General features: G+C 35.1%; 2 protein-coding genes and 1 long non-coding RNA gene across 4 annotated transcripts; 1 reads left to right on the top strand and 2 right to left on the bottom strand.

The window, feature by feature from the left end:
* Nucleotides 1-4019: 4019 nt before the first annotated feature.
* On the bottom strand, nt 4020-8877 carry LOC114541116 (protein SGT1 homolog). Its single transcript, XM_028561095.1, has 11 exons — nt 8637-8877; nt 8514-8562; nt 7394-7484; nt 7087-7156; nt 6527-6580; nt 6181-6278; nt 5706-5781; nt 5527-5623; nt 5292-5399; nt 4923-5019; nt 4020-4808 (listed from the first exon to the last, which is right to left on the bottom strand). The coding sequence occupies exons 1-11, from the start codon at nt 8657-8659 to the stop codon at nt 4507-4509; spliced, it is 1065 nt and encodes a 354-aa protein (XP_028416896.1). The 5' UTR covers nt 8660-8877; the 3' UTR covers nt 4020-4506.
* On the top strand, nt 8828-22576 carry LOC114541106 (exocyst complex component 1-like). 2 transcript variants are annotated; one of them, XM_028561084.1, is made up of 25 exons: nt 8828-8880; nt 8989-9165; nt 9828-9955; nt 10391-10486; nt 11005-11071; nt 11290-11349; nt 11929-12059; nt 12246-12371; nt 12705-12806; nt 15388-15520; nt 15634-15743; nt 16170-16316; nt 16441-16540; nt 16641-16846; nt 17315-17416; nt 17764-17861; nt 18091-18171; nt 18334-18469; nt 19003-19086; nt 19786-19939; nt 20692-20712; nt 20805-20929; nt 21187-21309; nt 21531-21602; nt 21799-22576. In XM_028561084.1, the coding sequence occupies exons 2-25, from the start codon at nt 9042-9044 to the stop codon at nt 21949-21951; spliced, it is 2679 nt and encodes an 892-aa protein (XP_028416885.1). In that variant the 5' UTR covers nt 8828-8880; nt 8989-9041; the 3' UTR covers nt 21952-22576. The 2 variants fall into 2 exon arrangements, with proteins under 2 accessions (XP_028416885.1, XP_028416884.1); XM_028561083.1 differs by lacking the exon at nt 8828-8880 and having other exon boundaries at nt 8901-9165.
* Nucleotides 15462-16712, bottom strand: LOC114541109. Its single transcript, XR_003689195.1, has 2 exons — nt 16630-16712; nt 15462-15651 (listed from the first exon to the last, which is right to left on the bottom strand). It is a non-coding gene; the product is annotated as an uncharacterized LOC114541109 (long non-coding RNA).
* Nucleotides 22577-22873: the final 297 nt, after the last annotated feature.

Genomic DNA, 22873 nt, shown 5'->3' with positions numbered 1-22873 from the left:
TTCCATGTCCTTGAAGAATTGGATGATACTTTCTTTAATTATGATCCTATTATATCTTTCAATATTGCCAAACCGAGCATGACCAAAGCAGCTAAAAGTTTGCTTGAGTAGGATTTAGTTTCTTCGAACCTCTCCAAGGTTAGTTGCATACCACCTTTTTAAATTCTCACTTCTTCTGCGATCTTACGAGGAAAGAATCCTTCAATACTTAATGGAACTATTTGTCCTTGTGCACCATCACTTTGCCCTTTTTCCTACCCATCTTGGGCAGTGTAAAGGAATGAGAACTTTATTTTGTTATAATTTAGATCATTAGGACCAAAACAGTGTGCAATTAATATAGTTTACAGTACTGAAACACTAGCACGCATGTCTTAACTCCAATACGCTGCCAGGATTTAATACTGGAATTCTACAACGACTGGACTCAAACTTTTGCCTCCTACTGTATATATATATATATATATATATATACACATGCATTCTGATTGAATCATACCCAGGCCATCCAAGTCATCCCTTAATTTATATAGACCAACGCAGGTGTAGGCTATATAACTGTATGTGTATATGATATGATATAAGTTTTGCAACCTATATAAATAAGGCAGTGTGCATGCCCTCAAATTAATTTTAATTTCTGTGCATGTTGCTTTATAATTATATTATCATGTTTATACAGAGTATTTTTGTTTTTTCATTGTAATTGAACTATATTTGTAAATAAATAATTATAATCTAATGAAAGTATGTTGTTTTATCATATATTCTGCCGTATTGAATAAAATACAGGTATATGCATGATAGTGTTAGTTTCAAAACGGAAGGGACCAACGTATGTTTTCTATGATTGTATTGGCAAAAACAACCTTGTTATTTTCTGCAGCCACAACCGCTAAACCAAAATGCGTAAGTTTAGTCAGCAAATGCGCAATGCGGTTTCCCAGGCTCACCTAGCGATGTCCGTTGCACAAAACACCAGTTCTTGATCTATTGCACTTTCCGGTATCGCTCTGCATAAATATAGCCGACCCAAGCAAACTTAAGTCAGACTTTAGTCAGTGTTTAACGTGGACCTGCTTGTGAGTAAGAAACTGTCGTTTGTGTTAAATTAATTGGCGTATCAATATCGACTCACGTTGGAACTCTGGAAATCTACATATTCTACGCTATTTTTCTATCAAAGTTTGGTGCGTGCGCAAACCAAATTCGAACTAAAATGTAGCTTTCGTCTGAACGGAATTTGAATACCAACAATAATCCAGACGAAAGCTACAGATAGTTGTTGGGCAATTGCCGTGTACACTTTCCCCCTGCAATTTCCGCAATATTTGTAAATAGTATCTAGAACTGTTATACTTAGTTTTAATGCATGTTTGATTATTGTAAATTTCCTAGTACTAATAAACGTATTTAAGCAAAAAAAAATCCACAATAATTAATATACGATCCCTTGAAGTAACTTTTTAATAACAATGACGTCACACTAATTAAATTACTGCAATTCTCAAACTCACCTCGTTAACCAAAAGGAATCAACTCAGTGCCTTAACTAGCGGGACTAGATGGACCGATGTTCAAGCGAATATTTCACGTGTGCATAATTCAAGCACAGAAACCGTGCGGTTACTAGCAACTATATCAATATGGATGCGGTGTTTGCAAATCACAATAGATACACAGGTCCCAATACCCTGGATATATAAGATGTTGCACAGGTTCATGACGCAGTAATTGATACAGTATCTATATATCGAATCACTGTTGTCATGTTTGGTTTCTGTAAGTGCCCATTCGGGTGATTAGTTTCTTCTGAAGAAGCTAAGATCACGCTTGCATCGATGCAAGTTTCATTATTATATGCCTTTGACAAGAGGTCCGCGCGTGGAGGGCTTAAAATCTCCATAATTACGCGTGATCAACACGAGCAAGGGCAAATTATAGATTTGATGTCCGTTGTCCGTTGCTATGCTTTCCCTAGCAATGCGACCATGGAAATACATACATGATAAATTTCTCTAAACTTCTATAAATTATATAATCGATAAATAAAACTACTGTTCTTCCAGGTTGCCGTGTGGGAGTCGGATTAATTAAGCTGAATAGAATAACAATTAAGTGTTAAAGATCTTTTGAATGAAGAAAGTGATTCAGAGAATCGCAAGGTCTCAGGCAAGCTATGCTATAATGAAGTGAAGCTCCACTAAAACTAAAGGATAAGATAGTCAGTTTTAGCTTTAGGAGCAAATAATTTGCCATTTGAATCGCTGAAACTATAGTAATTAACTCTAGTGACAAGTCTTTTAAATACATAGGTGTTAAATCGTTCCTGACTTTATGCATGAGAATCGCTTTTTGCATTTTACGGTTAACATGCAAGTTATTCTAACCAAGTTTTTCAGGAACAGAGCTAGAGGAGGCATCATATGGAGAGCAAGTTATAACATGCACGTGCAGCTCTATGTTGGAAAAATATGGCTCGATTAATCCCTGATACACCCTATATATAGCTGCTGTATCGTGATTGACATAACTTCTTATTCGGTTTAAAGCACTTATTCCAGATGATACTTTCTAAAAAATATCGTAAATTTTTTTTTTCTTTTAGGTCAAATTTTCGTCAATAGAAAGTGCTAGTGATTTAGTACTATCTATCTTTTCAATTTTTTTATTATTGAATATGAATATCATGATCATCGAAAGTTGCAAGTCTTTGACAAGAACCGATAACCATGAATTCGGTTTTGGCAATATTTAAACTTAATTTGTTAATTGCACTCTTTAAGTTTTTCAAATTCAGTATTCATAACTCTTTCAAGATCATCAAAGTTATTACTTTGAAAACTTATATTCGTATCATCGGCAAACATTGTTGGCAACCCGACCTCATTCAAACATTCCGGCAGGTTGTTGATTAGGACCAAAAACAAAAGAGGACCAATAGTAGAGCCCTGAGGAACGCCGTACGTTTTTGGACAAGTTTCGGAAAGGTTCCCACTGAACAAAGCACCTCTGTTTTCGATTTGATAAATAAGAGTGAAACCATGTCAAAGCAATTTTATCTACTCCATAGTGTTTTAATTTAAGTAGAAGTATGTTGTTGTGTATAGTGTCGAACGCTTTCTTCAAGTCAATGAAAACAACTCCATTTAGGAAACCGTTGTCAATATTAGCACTCCAACTACTAGCAGTCTCCAATAGGGGAGTAAGAGTGCTGTGGTTTGGTCGAAACCCAGATCGCTATTTGGAGAATAAATCATTGCTCGTCAGGTAACGATAAATTTGATCGTGCACTAATTTTCCGAATATTTTGGCATGTAACTGCCGAAATAATTGATATTGGAGGTTAATTGTTCAAATCATTTCTTGCTCCGTTTTTGAAGACAGGAACAACCTTAGCCATTTTCCAATCATCCGGATAAATTCCCCGGTTGAGAGATTGGTTGAATATTTTTGTCAACGAAGGGCCCAAAATATCAGCTGCTAGCTTCAGAATTTTTCCAGCAATGCCATCAAGACCTGTGGCCATGTTAAAGTTGACATTTTTAAGTAAATGAGTTACATCTTGAATTTCTATTTCACTGAAAGAAAATACTGCGTTTGTAGGTTTTGGATGAATGACTGGATGGTGGTGATTCCATCGTTGAGTTATCTATGTTGCTTGCAAGATTTTCACCTATCGAAGTAAAGTATGAATTAAAAGCATCCGCAATAACAGGTGGATCAGTTATAAGCTACGTTACTAATTTTACGAGAACTTAATTGACCCTTAATTCATTTATGAGCTTCCAAATTTGCTTGGGATCTTTCTTAGTAACATCAATTTTGTTTGCTTCTTGGCTTGCGTCGCCACTCTGTCTAGTGATAAAAATTTGCTTGGACTGTCTTTGACGGAAAACTTGTCCTAAATTTATATTTGACGAATAAATCAGACAAATTTTAGCCCAAATATAAGACCGGCAATGAAGCTTCGCGGCGTATATTGCGATACAAAATGTCGTCCAAGAAGAGAGCACAGGTATCAAGGCGAGTTTCAGACGGAAATCCGTCTTTTAACATAAATTCGGCTACTGTTAATTAAAATTGTTTTAAATCTCATCCGCACACGATTCTAAATACCAAATAACAACGACAAAAACTATTGACGACGAAAAATCTACGCTGATCCGTAATATACTTTTAACTTTAATTTTTTTAACTCGTATTTTAGGGTCTGGCATAGTGGGCATGCTGCGAACAAAATGCGATAGTGAGGAGAGTTAGGTGCAGAGAAAGTGAAAACAACATTTAAAAAATTGTTCATGTAAATCATGCTCAATGTTTGGTTATTCCAACAAAACTATTTATGATGCCATTGTTAGATATGAACAATCGTTTATGTTAACAAAACTGTATGAAGCGAGTTAATTAACCAATGACTTGGGCACAGCCATGCATCTAGTAGAGGTAACCAAAGTTCTTGACAACAGCAACTTTTCTTCTTTTTGTATTTCTTGACTTTTATCACTAATATTTCTTAAACTGCATACCATCCGGCGGTTTACACTCAACTTTCTTATTTCCCACTTCACTCCAGTTTGTGCTTAGTACAGTACCACCAGACTCAACAAAAGACTTGTTCATTGCCCTCTTGACTTCATCACTTCCGTCACCGTAAATCTTTTGAAACAATTGATTTAATGCTGCATCACCTTCCAACTTCTCCTCCTGCTCTTCTTTTTCTATATCGGCGGCCAGTTTGTCCCAATTGCGGTGTACATGACTTGACGTAGGGTAGGAGTGCGAAGACGCCGAAATTTGTTTAGTGTCTAGATATGTGCAGTAACACAAAAAAGTGGTTATTCGTTAACATGTAAATGATACACAGCAGAAATACTGCACTGTTGGTCTCATAACTGCAGTGTTGATCTCAGCCTACTTACCTTCTGTTGTCAATGGAAATTGGTTTAAATGAATCTCACTCGTTTTTTCAAGGCTTGACCATCTGATTGTCTCGGCTTTCTTTAATTGTATTTCGATCTACAGGAAAAATAGGATTGCATTGCAAGTTGCAAGAAAAATTGCTCCATGTAACACGACCTTAAGTTGAATACGACGCTTTCAAATGAATTTGAGCACGGTGCCCAAGAACAGGCACCACCACCAGACGTAGTACTCAACAAGGGCACTGTGAACATTTTGAATATCTCGTCAATTTGTTAAGTCGTTTGATTCTTTTGTTTTAGTTCATCCGCGTTCGTATGTGGAATTGTAGATGGTTCTATTCTGAATAACCACTAAGGTGCTGTCACCTTTGCAGTTGAAACTCTATACTTGGATTGAGCGGGAATGACTGCATTTGGTAAGGTAAGCGACAGAGAAAAATCACTCTTATCTTCGAGTCTAACGCATACTGAAACCTGAAAGAAAAAGAAATTACAAAATTTGCAACAACCAACGCCTTCCCGTAAGGTAAACAATTCTCCAACGTCAACAATATATATATAGAATAAAAAGTAAGTACCAACATGTACTGTTGTTACTTACAAAAGTATCTTCAATAACACATTTAACGTCGTCTGAGGTTCTGTTCTTGACTAGAATATTGATGACAACACGTGAATCTGTTTGATACCAGTCATATCTGTCACACAAAAAGTAAAAGTACATAAAAATCAAAATACATCCGTACTGTAAAGTGTGTAGTTTACTGTACTTTACTGTACCCTGGTTTAGGCTTTTCTTTAGTTGGTTCATTTATAGTCTTTGAATTGACAGTGGTCTTGTTTGTTTCAGCTCTTTCTATATAATAACATGAAGTGTTGTGTAAATCGTGCCCGGTTTTCCAACAATACAAAATATGATCTAATCAGCACAAGGTAATTAAGCATTTGAAATAATTTTTTTATATAGCGACATGTTTGCTATAAGAAATTTTGCTACAAATATTTTGTCGCTTATTAGTTGTTGATAGAAAATAAGGCACGTGCTTCAAATTAATTGCATGCGATTGAACTTTCACGAAATAATAGCATGTACAGCGTGCGGTACTTATGTCAAGAGCATATACATATTGACTGTGTAAGATGATAAAGAAAAATATTGCAGGGTTTTTAACATGACAACTACTTGAGATTTGTGTTGTGTGCGTCGATAAGCAACAAGAAACCCGGAAGTGAAGAAACAAAAAACCCAAGAAACCTGGAAGTTCTGCATCACACTTTAAAATCCATGATTTTGTTTCTTCTGAATCTGTAAGGTAACATTGTAAAAGTTGCACAGCTACAGGACTTGTATATCTTTACATTATTTCTTAACATAAACAAGTAAACTGCCAAAAGTACGGATTGAAATACCATTTTAAATTCAAATTAAAATTCCACTCAGGTTTTTGTATCATTGAAATCTTATGTCATGATTCAAGACCACTTCTTTATTTCTATTTTTTACCACTTTTTCAGGATGCATATTTTATGGCATTGTACCCCCAAAAAATCCGGATTCGCAGAAAGAACTTAGTAATTACTATACCCTCTAGTTTTAGAGCATTCTAAAGGCTTCCTTAGCATTCATGAACTCTTTAAGATGGAAATGAGCAATCCTAAAAAAACCGACATATTAAAATAATGTAACACTTAATTAAAAAATTGGCTATGTCTACTACAATATATATGTATGCTGATAAATTTACATTCCATAATTTTAATATACTGTAGCTTTTTTCATCATAATTTTTTACTGTATATTAAAACAACTTGTTAAACTAGTCAGTGATGCATACAGTACATATATAACCATGTGACAATGTGAAATGTGTGTGTTCAACAGTATAATACAATTTTTAGGTCAGGTGAATAAAAGGTGCCAGCTCCATTTAAGGAGTAAGGCTTTACTGCATGCTTTGGAGCAATAAAAAAGTTGTACTACAACTATAAAAGCAAGTGGGAACCCCTTTAGTAGGCATTGGTACTCTGGCTAATCAATAAATATTAGCTGTAATTCATATCAGTGATTAAACTTTGTATACACATACTCATACTATGAGTAAATGATAAAAATCTGATTTCTTAATATACTGTGAAATAACCAAAATCAATACAAGATTACCCCTTACGAAGAAAAGCTTTTGCATTTGTTGCATCCAACTCTATAGAAGATGATGTATCAGCAAGAGCATCTATAGATGATGAAAAAATTATTAGCCTGATTGATTAGGTTGAATATTTACTCTGTCAGCAATTATTTCTATAAACTTTATTCTTTCAAATAATAGGAGAATTTGAGGATTGTATTCTAACACAAGGTAATTTTTGCCTCATTCGTAACAGTTTTCTAGCACAATAGGGTTGTTTTTCTAAATTTAAAGGTTTTTGTTTGTAAGATTGTTTGAGTAATTGTATTATATAATTGGTACCTTGATACTTTCCCAATTTTATAAAGGCATTGGCTCTTTGGTTATAATACTTTGGATTTTGGGCGTTCTGTTCAATTGCTGATGTGTATTTCTAAATAAGAGAGCTATACATTATAGCTAGTACTGTGATGCAGATTTTAACATACTTGTAATCATCACAATTGAGGCTAAGAATAAAAGATTTAGTTGGATATATAATAGATGCAAAGCCAGTCCTAAACTATAAAAAGATTTTTATGTAATTTTTTTATTCACCTCATACAGACAGAAGACAATTCACAAAAATTTTTTCCACATGCTCAAGCTTATATGCACACAATTTAATGGGACCATTGTGCAATAATACACCCAAACTACATATATGATCCATCCAGTGTATATTGCAGATACTATATATATAGTTTCTTACAACATGACATGCACTACACAAATAAAATTTTAAGGACGCTTTAGATGCGCTGTTTAAACAGCCATATAGGTAGTTAAAGAAATTAAAGAAAGGTACGAAAGGCCAGTTGCTATAAATAAAGAAAGGTACAGAAAGAAAGGTAATAAGGGTATTCATACAGGCTACCATGCAGCCTTCCATAAATATGTTGTTTGTTTGTGTAGAATACAAGATGTAAAAGCAAGCAATTTTATTAGATTGAACTGTTTGAATTGATGTATGAACTGTTTTATCCTTATTCTTTAGATTATGTTGTGCAAATTGTACTGCCGTTAGAGCCATATAATTAATGAAATAATTTTAGTAGTTTTTGGTAATTAATATTGTTTCAATATATCTATATTCATGTCAGTAGTGTTGTGGTGCATGGCATCATGCATTTGTTAATTCTTCCTTGCACTATTTCACATTATATTTTGATATTTAATTATACATTTAAGTTAGAGGTCACAGTTAGGACTAGTTGTAGGACTTATGTATTCTTATGGTTTGTCGAATGTTTACCCAGAACTATTAAAAATGTGGGCTTCTGTTGGGGTTCTTATGCGGACCTGTACTAAATAATTCCATCTGTGGACATGTCTAAACAAATGCTACATAATCATCCCAACCAGTCTCTAATTTTTCTGCTAATTATGCGCGCATACTAAAATACTAAGATTTTACATTTACCTTGATGGCTTCTATGTAATCATCATCAGCAAAAGCCTCATTGCCTTCACTAGAATGAAACCAGAAAATATTTTGAGACACGCAAATGGAATACTTGAAAAGTCTCCATGAAATTCTACGAACCTGAAAAAGCTGTCAGCAGACATGATATCAGGAAGTCTAAACCGAATAAACTTATGAATGATAGATCTTTACGCTGCTATTAAAACAGTGTAAGGATTCAAAACACCCCAACTTTTTTCAACTTTTCCCACTTCCCAGACCTCCCGCATAACTTCCGGTAACCGTGCAAATGTTGGAAAACACGGCGAAAAAGTGAAAAAAGGCCAAATACCAGGATAAGCCGAACAGATTTTGCTTTCACTCGGTATATGTCTAATTCCATTGATTTATCTCCTATGCACCTTTTCTTACATGGTACGTCTTTATCCTTTACACTTTTTTACGGTAAAATGAGTATTTTCTATTGCTCCAGAATTTGCTCCAGTAAAACCGTGTAAGACTGTAAGTCTGGGAACGAGGAAAACAATGGCTGCTTTGAGAAGCAGCTTGCAGAAAGAAGTTTTCGATCCAAGCGATGAAAAGTTATTTGCTTTTACAAATGTTAGTAGAGCAGGCAAGAAGAGAAAACCAAGCTTTCTTTGTATAGCAGGTAGGTTGATTTAAATTACCATTTCCCGATTATTATTGATAACACGATATTAAAAAACAAGTGACAAGCGAATTAGCAATCGATAGGCTATAAATGAATATACATATATTCGTGATTTCACTCTTTATGGATCGTGAACACTGTGTGAACAACCCTGGCGTAAGTATAAGAGTGCATGCATGATTTGTCAGTGTAATTCATTTTATTGTCAATCTATCTGTTGGAGAGCACAGGTAGGGAGGAAGGGGTGGGTTGACAATTGCATCACATCATTCATACATGTATAAGTGTTAATGTGGCTTGACATTTGTCACAGTTTTAGGAATGCAAGTGTTTAGTTTTGTTATGGTACATGTTGTTTCATACACATCAAATTTGCAGCATGGCAGCTTCTTCAAAAAACCTGTCTTCAAATGTGGTATAATGTTGCACCTGCTTAAAGTAGTTCATTAGGAGGGTTTTTTTTGTTATAACCCATATACTGTAAGGGAATTCATCAGAAGAGTTTCTGGACTATACTTTATATACTTTATTTATACTCAATATACTTTATTTATACTTTCGAAGATAGTAAGAAAAACCTCAGAGTGGGAAAGTCTTATTTTAAATATCCTTTAATTCCATTTAATTATTTAATTTATGAGCAGTACATTTGTATATAGTTTCAAATGAAAGACCAGTGTATGTTACCATATATAAAGTGAAAAGGACAGATAAGGAAAGCTATAAAAAGAGAACATCATGGCTATTAAAGGATATGAAAACTGTGGATGGAAAAGATGCCTATACAGTAGGTTAAAAATTTTACAGTATCATTAATCTACACATGCACAGATTACAAAACCTCAAGAAGTATTCTCTGTATCTCGTCATTGTCAATCTCAATGTTTCAACACAATAAAGACTCACTGAATAAATTAAGTTTGCACTTCTTAATTGGTTAAACTTTGCATGTAAGCACTGCAAATACATGTAATGTCCGTGAATATACCTAACAGGTAACAAAGAGCTAAATTTTGTGCTTCCTGTACGTCTTACAATGTGCTTTAATTATTCAGGATTACCCTATTAATTAGGCTGCACCCCCAAGAAACTCCAGAATTTTAAGCTCTCTATGACAAGTGCAATTATGTATTATATTGTACCTACATTTACAGGTGTAAAATATAGGTGATTATTGGCATTTACAGTGTATGCATGCAGTTGTGCTCTTTTCTCACCACAGGAAACGCCTGAGTTTGATTTGGTTTTTGAAAAGAATTATAAATGGATTGCAAGTAGTTTTTCAGATAAAAATGCCTTCATTGTTGCTTTATGGAAGGTATGTGCCTGTTTTATGCTTTATTATTTCCTTCTTATTTTAGAAGTTACAACAGAACAACCCACCGGACAGAGATTTTGAAATTATTTAATTCCCTTTCACCTATATTTTCTTTACCTTCAGTCAAGAGAGGTCACCCCTAATTATATGGCCTCCAATCATTCTTCATACTGTACTGATAGGTATACTGATACTAGTAATGTTGCAAAATGTTCCAGAACAAGAATCCGCTAAGTAACATATGCCTAACCTTCTGGATAAGACTGGTATCTATTTGTAATACTAATAATTTGAGACCAAGTGAAGCTTAACATGGCTCCTTCGTATTAAATAAATGTCACAACCTAAACCAAAAATTTGATGTGTTGTTTTTAAGCGCATAGTTACATTTACTAGACAGTAACCTTTATACCTTGAAGTTTAGGTACGTAGTTGGCTATGCACTGTGCACATTCTTTAACAGTACATTCTTTTACAGTACATTCAATGACTGCTCTAATTCTTATTGTATAATTTAGGTTTGCACACGATATTTACCACAAAGAAAACCAGCCTTTGTCAATGTCAATCAACAAAGCATCGAAGGTTGAACTAAATTTTATTTAGTATCTTAGATTACATTGTAATGTACTACCCCCACCGTGCACTTTTCTGCCATACCAATTAACACATCCTCTGAATCGGTACAAGGTTAACGTTGGAGTACTTCCCCTCCTGTATGCTTCTGCAAGTGTGCAAGTAATGTGCAAGTGTGCAAGTAATGGAGCAAAAAAATACTAACAAGGCTTTGCTTCACTGAACAGAAACCTTGCGTTCGGGAGCTTCTCAGCTGTCATCTTCACAGGCACACGAGGCAATCGAAGGTACTTTTACTTCTTATTTGGACTGAAGAGATTTTGAAAATTAAAGAACACATATAATTTTATACTTTGGAACAATTTACAATATGTAAAGGCTTGCAAAAAAGGGTTTTAAATATAGCTAATTAACTCTAATGCCGTGTCAAGCGAGACTAGTAATTTTACGTGTACCACTTTTACAGTGGTGTTCTCCAAGGATCAAGATTTGGTCCAATATTATTATAATAATGTACCCCATAAACCATTTCTGTACAGTACATGTATTGTGTTGTTCTTTTGCAATTAAACCTAATATGCCAACTATTATTTCTAGTACCACAGCTCCTAAATTTGTAATACACACAACTGAAATTCACGTTCGTAGATGATGCAATTCATTGCTACGAGCTATATACATGTCAATCATCTATAGACAAAGTATAAATTCAGAAAAGAAACGGAGTACTCTACATGCTACTTATCTGGATAAATGTTTCTCTACTCTGTCTTTATAACCAAACGATTTCTGTAGCTATATGCCTATAATTTGTGACCTTCCATGGAATTGAAAATAACTTATAAGAATACCTTGTTTGAATTTAGATGACTATCAACAGCTGGCGCCAGGTGAAGAGAAAGATTTAGACGTGACTATGTCGAGATACGAATGTGCCATCAGCAATATTGAAGCTTTCACTGAGAAACTATCCAGAGATTTATCTCTGCTTGATGGAGTAAGTGTACATTGTAAAAACTAGGAAAGACTTGTGCACTCTATAGCGGACATATCTGTCTTGTTTTCTTTCTCAAAATCTCATTTGAAACATTAGGTAAATTTTGTCATTATTGTGTCCGTAATGTAAATGTAAATATAAATTATGTGTTATAATATATAATACGATGTTTTAAATACATTTTAGGCTAACATATCATCTATCATGAGTTCCGAAAGTCAGGTGAAAAACATAATGGAGTGTATTGATGAAGGTTTGAAAGAACTGGATGAGTTGGAAGAGAAACTTGAGAGATATGATAAACTGCTGCAGGTGAAAAGTAGCTAACAATCAGTAATTACAGTTTTGTACAATACAATTTCATAATCACACTAATTACCACTCATTTTGCTCGAATTTTTACGTGTTCTGACCGGATTTAAATATTGGCTTGCATTTTCCTTTTTCTCTTTTCAATTAAAGAGGTAACATTATCCGTTGAGGCAGAAATTCATACTTCTTTTCATGTGATTATGCATGCATCTAAATGGCTGGAACGACATAACTAATAGCCCTAAGGTTCCTCTATTAACTATTAACTGTGACTTCAGCTATTGATATGACTAAAATACTTAAGTGGTTGTCAAAAATGCTGTATTTCCTTAGAAAGCTCGCGATCATATGGAACACATGGACGAAAAAAATAAACGGATGCAGCTGGAACGCGATAATCATAAGAAATTATCCGACGAAGTTCAAAATTTAGTTGTAAGTATGCATGTGATGACTGATACTTCCTCGTTTCTAATCTACGGTGTTGGTTTCATCAATGCAACCAATATAGCCGTATGAGAAAGCCGGGCTATTGTTACTCACACTTTACAGCGAAATTACTCAGGTTATGAGGCTGCATTTTACGCGCGTTCGTAATTTTCGCTGGAAACCCGAAGCGCTAAACGAAATTGTTGAGTATTCTATCCGCACTGCTGTCGTTCCTTTCTTATTCTTACTCGGGTAGGTTTGAACGAATTTATTGTAATGGTCCACCACCAGGAGAATGTATTCGAATCCGCCTGAACTCTGTTCCAGGTGAACAAAATCAATTGATATCATTTGAAATGGCGTTGTTGTAATGATCGGAAAGATTATTGTCCGGGGAAGACCGGGGTGCCGTTTTGTTGTGTTTGCTTCATACATCGGCAACGTGGTGCACAAAGTGGTCGATATCTTTCCTTATTTTTGGCTAAAAGAACCTCACACCTTACTTCATGAATCTTTCGAAAAACCAAGCGTCTAATCGTCTGTGGTTGGACCATTTGCGAAAAAGAAAACTGCTTTTGGTGTCCCATTTAATGTTCTTGATAGTAATCGTTGGTGGAACCTGGGTACCAGTGTCCCACAATGCCGTGACCTTTTTATCATTAAGGCGAAAAGTTACAGGACATTTGTTTCCAAATGAGCAAGCGCATGTTGTTTTGGCGTCATATGACTGGCGAATTCTGCCATCTGAACTGTCGCCTGGGGGAATACAGCTTCCTGATTAATTGTCTTACACCAATTCTTATGGGTTGTCCAATGATTTTGTTGACATCCCACTGATCAGTGACAAACCGATTTGCAATTGGAACACTGTTGTGAGCGAGTCATTAACATTGTGTTCTTACAATTATATCAGTGGGACTTTCAGTGGGTTGTTCGACGGCTCACTCTTGGTCGTGACAAACAAGACCTTGCAATGTGGTTTACCCTAATCACACTTGGTGTGGGACACTAATCATACTTGCTTTGCTTAGGGGGTTTTATAGCCCATCCTCAATCATGCAATTTCTTCCCATTCTTTTGGTTGACTGTCTCATATTTAATACCAGTACAGTATCTGATTCTTTCGATGCACTGTCAAAGTTTGCATAAGGAAGGCTTGCGGATCTTCATTTGATTGTTGTTTCATGTTTTTAGTGACTGTTCCGTGGCATTTTTCTCTTTAATTGGAATGCAACCTTGTCTTCATCTTCTTCAATACTGTCTAAATTTCCTTCGAGCTGACTTCGAATTTTTTTTATAATCTTGAGTTTCCTTTTACGGTCTACTTCGTCCATGCACTTTAATAGAAAAGGCAAAGTTATTTCATTATTTCTTTTCAAGAGATAATATTTTCGCATCCACACTTCTGTTAATTTTTTGGTAAAGAGATTCCCGTCTGAGCCCCAATTTGTTACTCACACTTTACACGGATTTACTGGTTTTATCTTTCCTCTCTTTCTGGCCGTTCAACATTTATTTTGGAGGTACACTAGCAAGTGGAGTTGTGAAGCTAAAGTGGCGAAACGGTTTGTCTTGGCGTATTGACATTGTATGTCCATCTTTGACCTCTTTCACTGACAGTACAAAAGTTTTTGTTCATTGCCTTGCTCTATTCATAATTTTCATTCACCTTGTTCATGGAAAGTATGAGAAACCAAGAGATTCATACAATAATGAAGTGAAATATGCAAAGTGGAAACAACCAGAATGATCTGTGAGTGGGAGTGTAAACGAGCACCAGGGACATTTAAATGGGGGTACACGAGCTCCAGAAAAGCTCTGTGCGAGTAAGCATCACGCTAATGGGAAATGGCTCTCGATAAGTTGAAGCACACTTATTTGCTGAGTGGAATGTTGAACGAAATAAGAAGCATAGTTATAAAACTATCTCTACATTTGCATCTTGAATCTTATTAGCCCTTTCCATCCACAGGGATTTTCAAATGCCATTGAAGTAGTAATGATTAATAATAGTTCATAAATCTTGCCCAGTGATCAACCTACACGTATTGAAATTTCTGTCACAGAGGAAATCTTTTCAAAGGAATATCAATTGCGGTTGACACACGAGAAACCATTTAGGACTGTGTTTGTGTACCATAATACACATGTAAAATATGTACAGATGCAAATTGGGAGCTTGAGAACATGAGTTAATTTACACGTATATCACAGATTTACTATTTGTTTGGCAACAGTACGTCGATGTAATGGTCGATAAGTCATAAAATTAGCTCGTGGAGTCCTAGTCCTTGCTTGAAGAGCAAAAATTGATTACTCATTTACTCAGAGATATCATTCCCAACACTTGAAATAAATTCCATATTTCCAAGCATCCATGTATTATTCTGTTTATTATATAATAAAAAACTGGGTTTTTTGAAAAGTTTTTTTACCCCCCTTCCTGATTCAAGATCGGTGGATCAAACACGATAATCGCACATGTGTTATTATCGCTTTTCAAAATGGCGGATTCGTCAATAAAACACTGCATATTATATAATAAAATATTATATTGTTCTTTACTTGCCTTTCATATTCATCACAGGACATTTTGGATGTACCTGAAGCCACTCTTAGTACATTGCAAAGAAAAAGTTTATCAAATGCCACCGAGTTAGCACAATGTACTGAGGCCGCAAAAGCAGTTCGCAATGCTATGAGTGCTGAACTCAGTCCAGGTATAAAGTTTACATTTGCACTCACCTTTTACGCTGCCGTATACACGTCTTTCCTATATTCTCGCACATTTTTCTATTTTTCTAATGCAGTATACCGCGTTTCATTTTCCTAGGACTGGACAAACTTCATGCTGTGAAAGAACAAAGAGACATGTTTTGGAATCTTTGTCAAGAATTTGCTACCTTTCTTGCATCACATTTAAAGAGAGTATTCCAAAGTCACGTGAGTCCACTGTAACTGAAATTAGTGCGTGTATCAAAATATCAGTTTCTTTGTTAAATCCATCTGATACAAAGTTTCAAAATGTTCTATGCTTCAGTAATTTTCAAAAATTTCATAACAAGATAAAAAATATAGTTGCTTTTGAAAACTGTAAAAGAAAATGGAGGCTGCATGACAAACCAGCGTCACTGAAATTGTAAGACCAAAAATATCTTGACCTGTAATCATTTCCCAGGGATTAAAAACCCATACACCTAAACATTTGTGCGCGACGAAAGCTTGGAAACGTTTCGGTAAAGTTACCCGCAAAAACTGCATGCACGAAAAAAACAAGTCTTATCGCTGTTTTTATCACGACGTACTACTGGCAGCTGACGGTATTAGTGTAGGCTAATGGCCGACATGAAATGATATTGAAATTTTCAGGAAGACGAGACTGAGACACTGGTCAAACATTCCAATGAACTGGTAATTCCAAGTCACAACAAAATCCATGATGAACTTGCTCCATACACAGATCTTATGTTTTGGCTCAAGGAAATTGACCAGTCAAAATTTACAGAGCTAATTCAGGTATCAAAATTTCAAGCCCTTGAACAAATGGCCTTGGCATGCAGTTAAGATAATAATTTAGTTCTCGTTTCCCCAATGAAATCTTTATATTCTCGTTTCCTAAAAGAACAGGGTTTTTTTCTAGATTTATACACAATGTTTTAGCAAGGTTTATGAGAAAGAAATTCGAGATTTCTTTGAAGTGTCCAAACAAAGATGTTCTGCAAGGAGTGCGAAAGCCGCAGGTACATTATCACATTCTTTGCTCTGATGAACTTTCCCCGTTTTGTTGCATGCACCCCGGGCAACCTAACGGTTTTTTGTTTACACTTACTGTAAATGTAGGCAATCTTCGTGCTGGTTCGCATCTCTCTTTAAGCCGAGATGAAGTTTCCCACGGAAGTCCAATGCCATCTCGTGTGACAAGGTTCGATAAACACACAACAGATAGTCCTCAACTCAATCGTCGTTCGCCGTCGGGATCACTGAGTTCTCAGGATTCTCTTGTGTCTTCGGATAGCGTCTCTGAGAGCCGAAGTAGATTTGATAAGGTATATACAGATACACTGTTATGTGTCCCCTATAAATGAAGTGTATACATTTTCACTAAAGTTTTATCCATGCAATGAATGGGCCATTCTCGCTTTAAACAAAATTGAAAAGTGATAAAATTCACAAGTAAACTGAAAAGAGCATCCTAAAATTAGCAAGATTGGTAAGTTGGTTGGGAAATATCGAAAAACGTGGAAGTAAAGCTCTGCGAAGTTGACAAAATTCAGCTTAAAGAACTAGGGAATGGTGTATAGCCTTATAGCAACAGGTTATATTTTCCATTTCGGTCAAATATAGTTTCAATTGAAAAAGCACGCAAAGTAGACGCAAAAATTAATTGAAATTCAAAATGCTACACTGGAACAGATATTTCTTAACCTCTTCGTTAGTTTGTCAGAATGTGCCCGCCTTTTCCTAATGTCGAGTTTTTGCTACACGTCTCTATGTAATTATTTAACTTTGTATAGATTTTTGATACGCTGTTGTCGGAATTGGAACCTGCTTGCCTCGCTGAACAGAAGTTTATTGAAAAATTCTTCCACATGCCGTTACCCAAAGACGATTCAGAGGTATTCCCATACTGCATGTCTCCGCATGCAGAAATGACCGTAATATATTGTCCTATTACATTATAAATAATCAGTTTGTACAACGTGTAAAACTAGAAAAGAACTATATATACTGTATATGAATTAAAATTGGTCGTCTCATTCATCACCTTGTAATATAGCCAATAAAAATTAGTCAAATAAATGAATCCGTCGTAACCTGGTTACTGTTTTTTCAGTGACAGTGTACTATTTTTTGTATTAAAACATAAGTTGTTGACGTAAAATTCAAAATCGGCGGATCTGAGACAAACTCTTCGACCAGAACCCGGGGTTTATTGCGTATAAATCCGTCTGTTTCATTTCAGACATCCAGCATATCTAGTGGCAGCTCAATTTTGTTGAAAGATAATCCAGATGGTTCCTTCATGTCTCGCCCCAAACGTTCTGGTGAACTCGGATTGTAGTAAGCGTACATTTGGTTACAAGCATGATTAAAACTACAATAGCGACACCAATAAAGGTCATCTCCTCACAATCGGCTACACTGATACCCGAGCATGGGAATTTTTAGCATATACCTGCAGTTTTCCTCCACCGCGACAAAAAAGAGGAAACTTTCCCTGTGTATCTAAAAATGCCTTCGCTTTTAGAATGGTTCAGCAAATACTCAGTATATTTCTCTATTTCTGTAGCAAAATTATGGCAGACCTGTTTAGCGGGCTGGATCCAGAACTTCAAAATTTTATTCACTTTGGTGATAAACTCGATAGCTTGTAAGTAAATGTACCGCACATTTTTTTAGTTTAATACATAGATTAACATAATATATGTAATGAGGTCAGTCTATACGGCGTGGCATCTAAAGCAACTATGTATATTACAGTAGTTACTTCAAGTAACGAATTATGAATGATATTCTATTTTATTTTCTACAGTAATACAATGTACATGCTTGTACGTGTTGGTGATTACGTGATGGCCCATGAAGCTTCTGGCATACATATATCTTTCCTCAGTCATCAGCTGGCTCAGTCATTAATCTTGGTGAAGAGATTGTTTGATAAATTTATTGTAAGTATTAACTATTTCTGTCCTTTTCCCCCGAAAATATTCCGATATGTGACTTTATTGCTATTATTATACTATAATTGGTATTACGTGACTTTATTGATATTAAAACAAACTATAATCGATTGGTAAAAGTGACACAGTGGCACGTATCTAATTCTTTTTCCAACTTTACAATTCAGAATCTAATTCTGTTTCCAATTCACAATTTTTTTCGAATTCTGTTGATTATTCTATTCTTTAAAATATATTTTCCAGTATATCATTTATATTTATTCCCGTTGCAAATTAATTTGCGCTATTCCTTGGTTTTTGCAAAATATCCCTTCACTAGCGGCTCAATTTGCAAGTCGCGAACACAAACAAAATATAAATTGAGCCTGTTTAAATGATAATTCTATATGGAAATATTCTGGCATATTGTTTGAAGAACTGTTGAGGTTCATCGTAATTATCGCTACTCTGGTTTTAATAAATGAAAGTAATTACCACACAAAGATTACATCTTTCATCGCTATTACTTTGAACATATACAGATGGCGCTTGGAAAGCAAGTAGAAGAAACAAAAGTGCCGAAGAAAAGTAGATGCGGTATACTGCCATTTGTTTCAAAGTTCGAGGTAGCTATCATTTCCAATGTTTGCGTTAGAATAAGGGCCTGTTTATATGATCCCGCCTAGCTGGGACGGGACAGTTTCCGAGATCCCGCTTGTAATTCAAAGACTAATTAGAGTTTATATGACTACTTTTCCATTCCCGCGTAGGCGGGATCCCGGCAAGAAGTGCCGGGATCCCGCTTAGACGGGACGAGAAATTGCCATAAAAACACTCCATCCCGCTTGGCCGGGATGAGCATACATTTGGAGCATTTGGGTCGCGATAAACACACATTTGGAACACGTGTATATATTGGCATATTCGTTTTCTACAATAAAACATGCCGTCGAACAAACCTACGCTACAAAATGAACTCCATGCACATAAACACGCCATCGCGCCTAGGCTAGTTCCCCAGCTAAGCGGGATGAAAACAACCCGTCCCGGCTAGACGGGATCATATAAACAGGCCCTAAGACATATCATAGGGGCCTGTGCAAGGCAGACGACCTTTTGTACTGCAACATGCAATCCGGAATAAAAAAGGTCATATTGCCTCATACAATATACGATTCATATACAAGACAACGCTAAAATTACGCGTATATCATGCTCCGAAGATCTATTGTTCGCTTTGCTCGAGATGCTTGACACCCGTTCTATAGAACATAGTCTATTATAGTTTTCCCATGCATGTTTTAATTCTATCACCTTCCCTATAGAGTTTTGCAGAAACGGCCGAATTAATCTTTAAGAGTTCAGAGCGCCGTAACGACTTGGATAAATCATATCGTTATCTTGTCGGTGTCGTGTTTAAAAACATCGAGAGAGCTGCTGTTGAAAACCAAAAGACACCTGCTGACGTCATTCAATTTGGTAGGTACATGTATGCTTATAGAGATCTTAAATTACCATGCTTATAAATATGGTTTAAAATTTGATTGGACATGCATGTTAAGCCATATTTTTTCTTGTATAATTTATATATATAATTCTATATTTGAAAATGTTATGGACCTATTCGAAAGAGAGAGCAGGAGATGTGACAGTTAAAACACGAGGCTATATAGTCAGATTTTCTCCTGTCGAATTTCGAAAATTAGTTTACTTTCACTTTTTATTGCTGTACCATGCAACTTATACAAAAACTTAATCGGTCGAAATTGTAACAGTAGAAAAAAACCCTGACTAGCCTTGTTTATTTAGGTTATAGAAGCTATTTTTAAGAATGCATGGTATTGCATGGAGGTGTATATTATTACGAATTTTTATTGATATTAAATATATTACGTATATATAGTATTTAAAACACGAGAAGGAGCGTTTTTATCATATTTACGACAATACTATAATAAACGTGACAAATCATATGTGCCATCCTCATTAGCATTTAAGGTACTTTACCTCGTATAAAGCCACCACATGTGACTTCGTCTATAGGGACGATGCTTCATTAAGCATTATGAATTAAGATATTTAATAACCTAAATATTATTACATGCAGGTTTATATTATTCAGAACTCTTATTGACATTAAATATATTATAGATATTGAATAACACATAATCTTTATCGAATAAGATAACGTTTTTTACCATATTAATTTATTTTTGTATCCTCTTCTGTAGAAAATTACCACCACTTGTACGGTAAGTGTTTGGTTGTTTGGCAATTAATTGTATATAGTAGACAGTTTGCGCAGTTGTGTGTCTAATTCGGTGTATTTTTCTGTGGTCATTAGGCGTTTTATCGCGGTTGAAAATTGCCAGTTTGGACGGTGAAAGAAAACAAGCGAAAGTCCAATACACTGAACATATGAATTCGTACGCAACGACAATGTTTGGACGACCGATGGAAAAACTTAATGTAAAGTTAACTTTAACTATACGTTTTAAGTATAGTTGTGAAATCATGAATCTTTGATACAAAATACCCATACAGATCGGCCGCTCGTATTTTAACTAGTAGCTACTTAACGCGTTAACTGTAAGTTTTTACACAACTGGTTTAGCTACTTGATTAACTGATTTTAATAACAGCTGCACATCGTTCAAGCTAAAATGTAGTTAAAACGTAGAAGGCCCCTGGATGATTATAAAATACAAAATTGTCTTTATTTTTAGACCTTTTTCGATGGTATCGAGGAAAAACTCTCAAGCGGTGTAAAGGCAGAAGAAATAGGTTACCAATTAGCATTTAGTAAACAAGAGCTGAGGAAAGCGATAAAAGAATATCCCGAGAAAGAGGTGAAAAATCGCGCTTGTTAAATTTCCGCATGAAACAAACTGAAGGATTTGATGACAGGATAGATTCAATGCCTATAATCAAACTAAGCAAAAAAACTAAAGTGAAAAACTATCTCGAAAACTAAGACACTAAAAGGAATTAAGGACTGTAAAATATTTTTTATTAATTTCAAGCATCCAGGGAAACCCTAACCAGATAAGTTTTTATATATATTATTTAGATAAAGAAAGGTTTGGAACATCTCTATAAGAAAGTTGAAAAACATTTGTCAGAAGAGGAAAATTTACTCCAGGTTTGTAATAACTCGCTATATATAGTAGGCTATTTGCACTATTTAAAAAATTGTTTTTTTTCGAATTTAATGCCATGCAGCTTTTAACCCGACATGCATGATCGATTATCAATTGACCCAAATTCTCTTTTTCCTGCGAAATCTATTGGCGTTCATATATCCCACCACATACATGCATTCTTTAATTTTTTAACAGGTTGTATGGCGTTCAATGCAAGAGAAATTTATCCAACAATACAAGTATTTTGATGAACTCATAAACCGATGTTATCCCGGCTCGATGATAACATTGGACTTCTCAATTGACAGTTTACTGACGTTTTTTTCTGATATTGCGCAGTCACACTGATATATTAAATTTAGCACATATATTGAACCGTCCGACGAGATTATCTCGGAAAGACGAAGAACGCATTAACTCTCAAATTTTACAACTTTTTGCAATTCAAAAAATAGGCTTATACAGAAAATTTAAAAATTCGCTTTATTTAGATGTATGTACGTGACTATTAGACTTGATAAGCAGACTTGCTCCCGTGATTTTCCTGCCCGATTTTAGGGATTTTTAAATGTGCACCTTTGCAAGTAAGGGGTAGACTTAGTATACTACACATAGTGATTATTTTTGTTAATTTTATTCTGTATGGAGAGGAAGGGAAAACCTCTTTGCAAATCTTAAATTGATAGAAAATTGAACATCTAAAAAGGCGATTTTTCTTATTGCTTTATTAAAAGAGAGGGGGGAAATGAAGTGTCTTTAAAAGTGTTTTGAACAAAAGCATCTTAATCTATACTACAGTACAGCCTAGCGGTGCAAAATTTAGGCATGTTTTGCTGCATTGTTTGCGCCATTTTCTCATGGTATATAAGAGCAAATTTCCTTTGGCATTTCTCTTGCGATTTTTTTTTCTATAAAGAATTTGCATTTGATCTGTTATTTTATATCTTGTGAAAATGCATTTGCATTATATAGGCAAGGCAATATATATAAGGCAATATATTCCACAAAAAAGGAAAGATACATTTCGCACATCAGATTTGCCAAAGATTATCTTACTACTAGGAAATCTTAGATATTACGAAAAATAATTGTTTTAAATAAATATTTGCTGGTCTAATTTTTATCTTTGTCTCTGATCTTTTCGCATGATGAATTCAATTAATCTTAGCAATACAGGATTACCAGGAACGCGTTCCATATTTCTGCACTTTTGTGTAGAACTTTTTTCAACATTCAAGTAAAAACATATTAGTTCAAAAATGTTCATTGT

Source organism: Dendronephthya gigantea, unplaced genomic scaffold (genome assembly GCF_004324835.1).
Source record: "Dendronephthya gigantea isolate DGI-Jeju-01 unplaced genomic scaffold, DenGig_1.0 000266F, whole genome shotgun sequence".
Classification (NCBI taxonomy): Eukaryota; Metazoa; Cnidaria; class Anthozoa; order Malacalcyonacea; family Nephtheidae; genus Dendronephthya; species Dendronephthya gigantea.
This window is presented reverse-complemented; position numbering and strand designations above follow the sequence as displayed.

Coding starts and splice junctions, on each gene's coding strand:
- LOC114541116 (XM_028561095.1), bottom strand. CDS start 8,659: ATGTCTGCTGACAGCTTTTTCAG. Junction 8,563..8,636: donor TCTGCTGACAGCTTTTTCAG/GTTCGTAGAATT, acceptor GTTTCATTCTAG/TGAAGGCAATGAGGCTTTTG. Junction 7,157..7,393: donor AAAATTGGGAAAGTATCAAG/GTACCAATTATA, acceptor CATCATCTATAG/ATGCTCTTGCTGATACATCA.
- LOC114541106 (XM_028561084.1), top strand. CDS start 9,042: ATGGCTGCTTTGAGAAGCAGCTTGCAGAAAGAAGTTTTCGATCCAAGC. Junction 9,166..9,827: donor AAGCTTTCTTTGTATAGCAG/GTAGGTTGATTT, acceptor ATTTGTATATAG/TTTCAAATGAAAGACCAGTG. Junction 21,310..21,530: donor AAGAATATCCCGAGAAAGAG/GTGAAAAATCGC, acceptor TATATTATTTAG/ATAAAGAAAGGTTTGGAACA.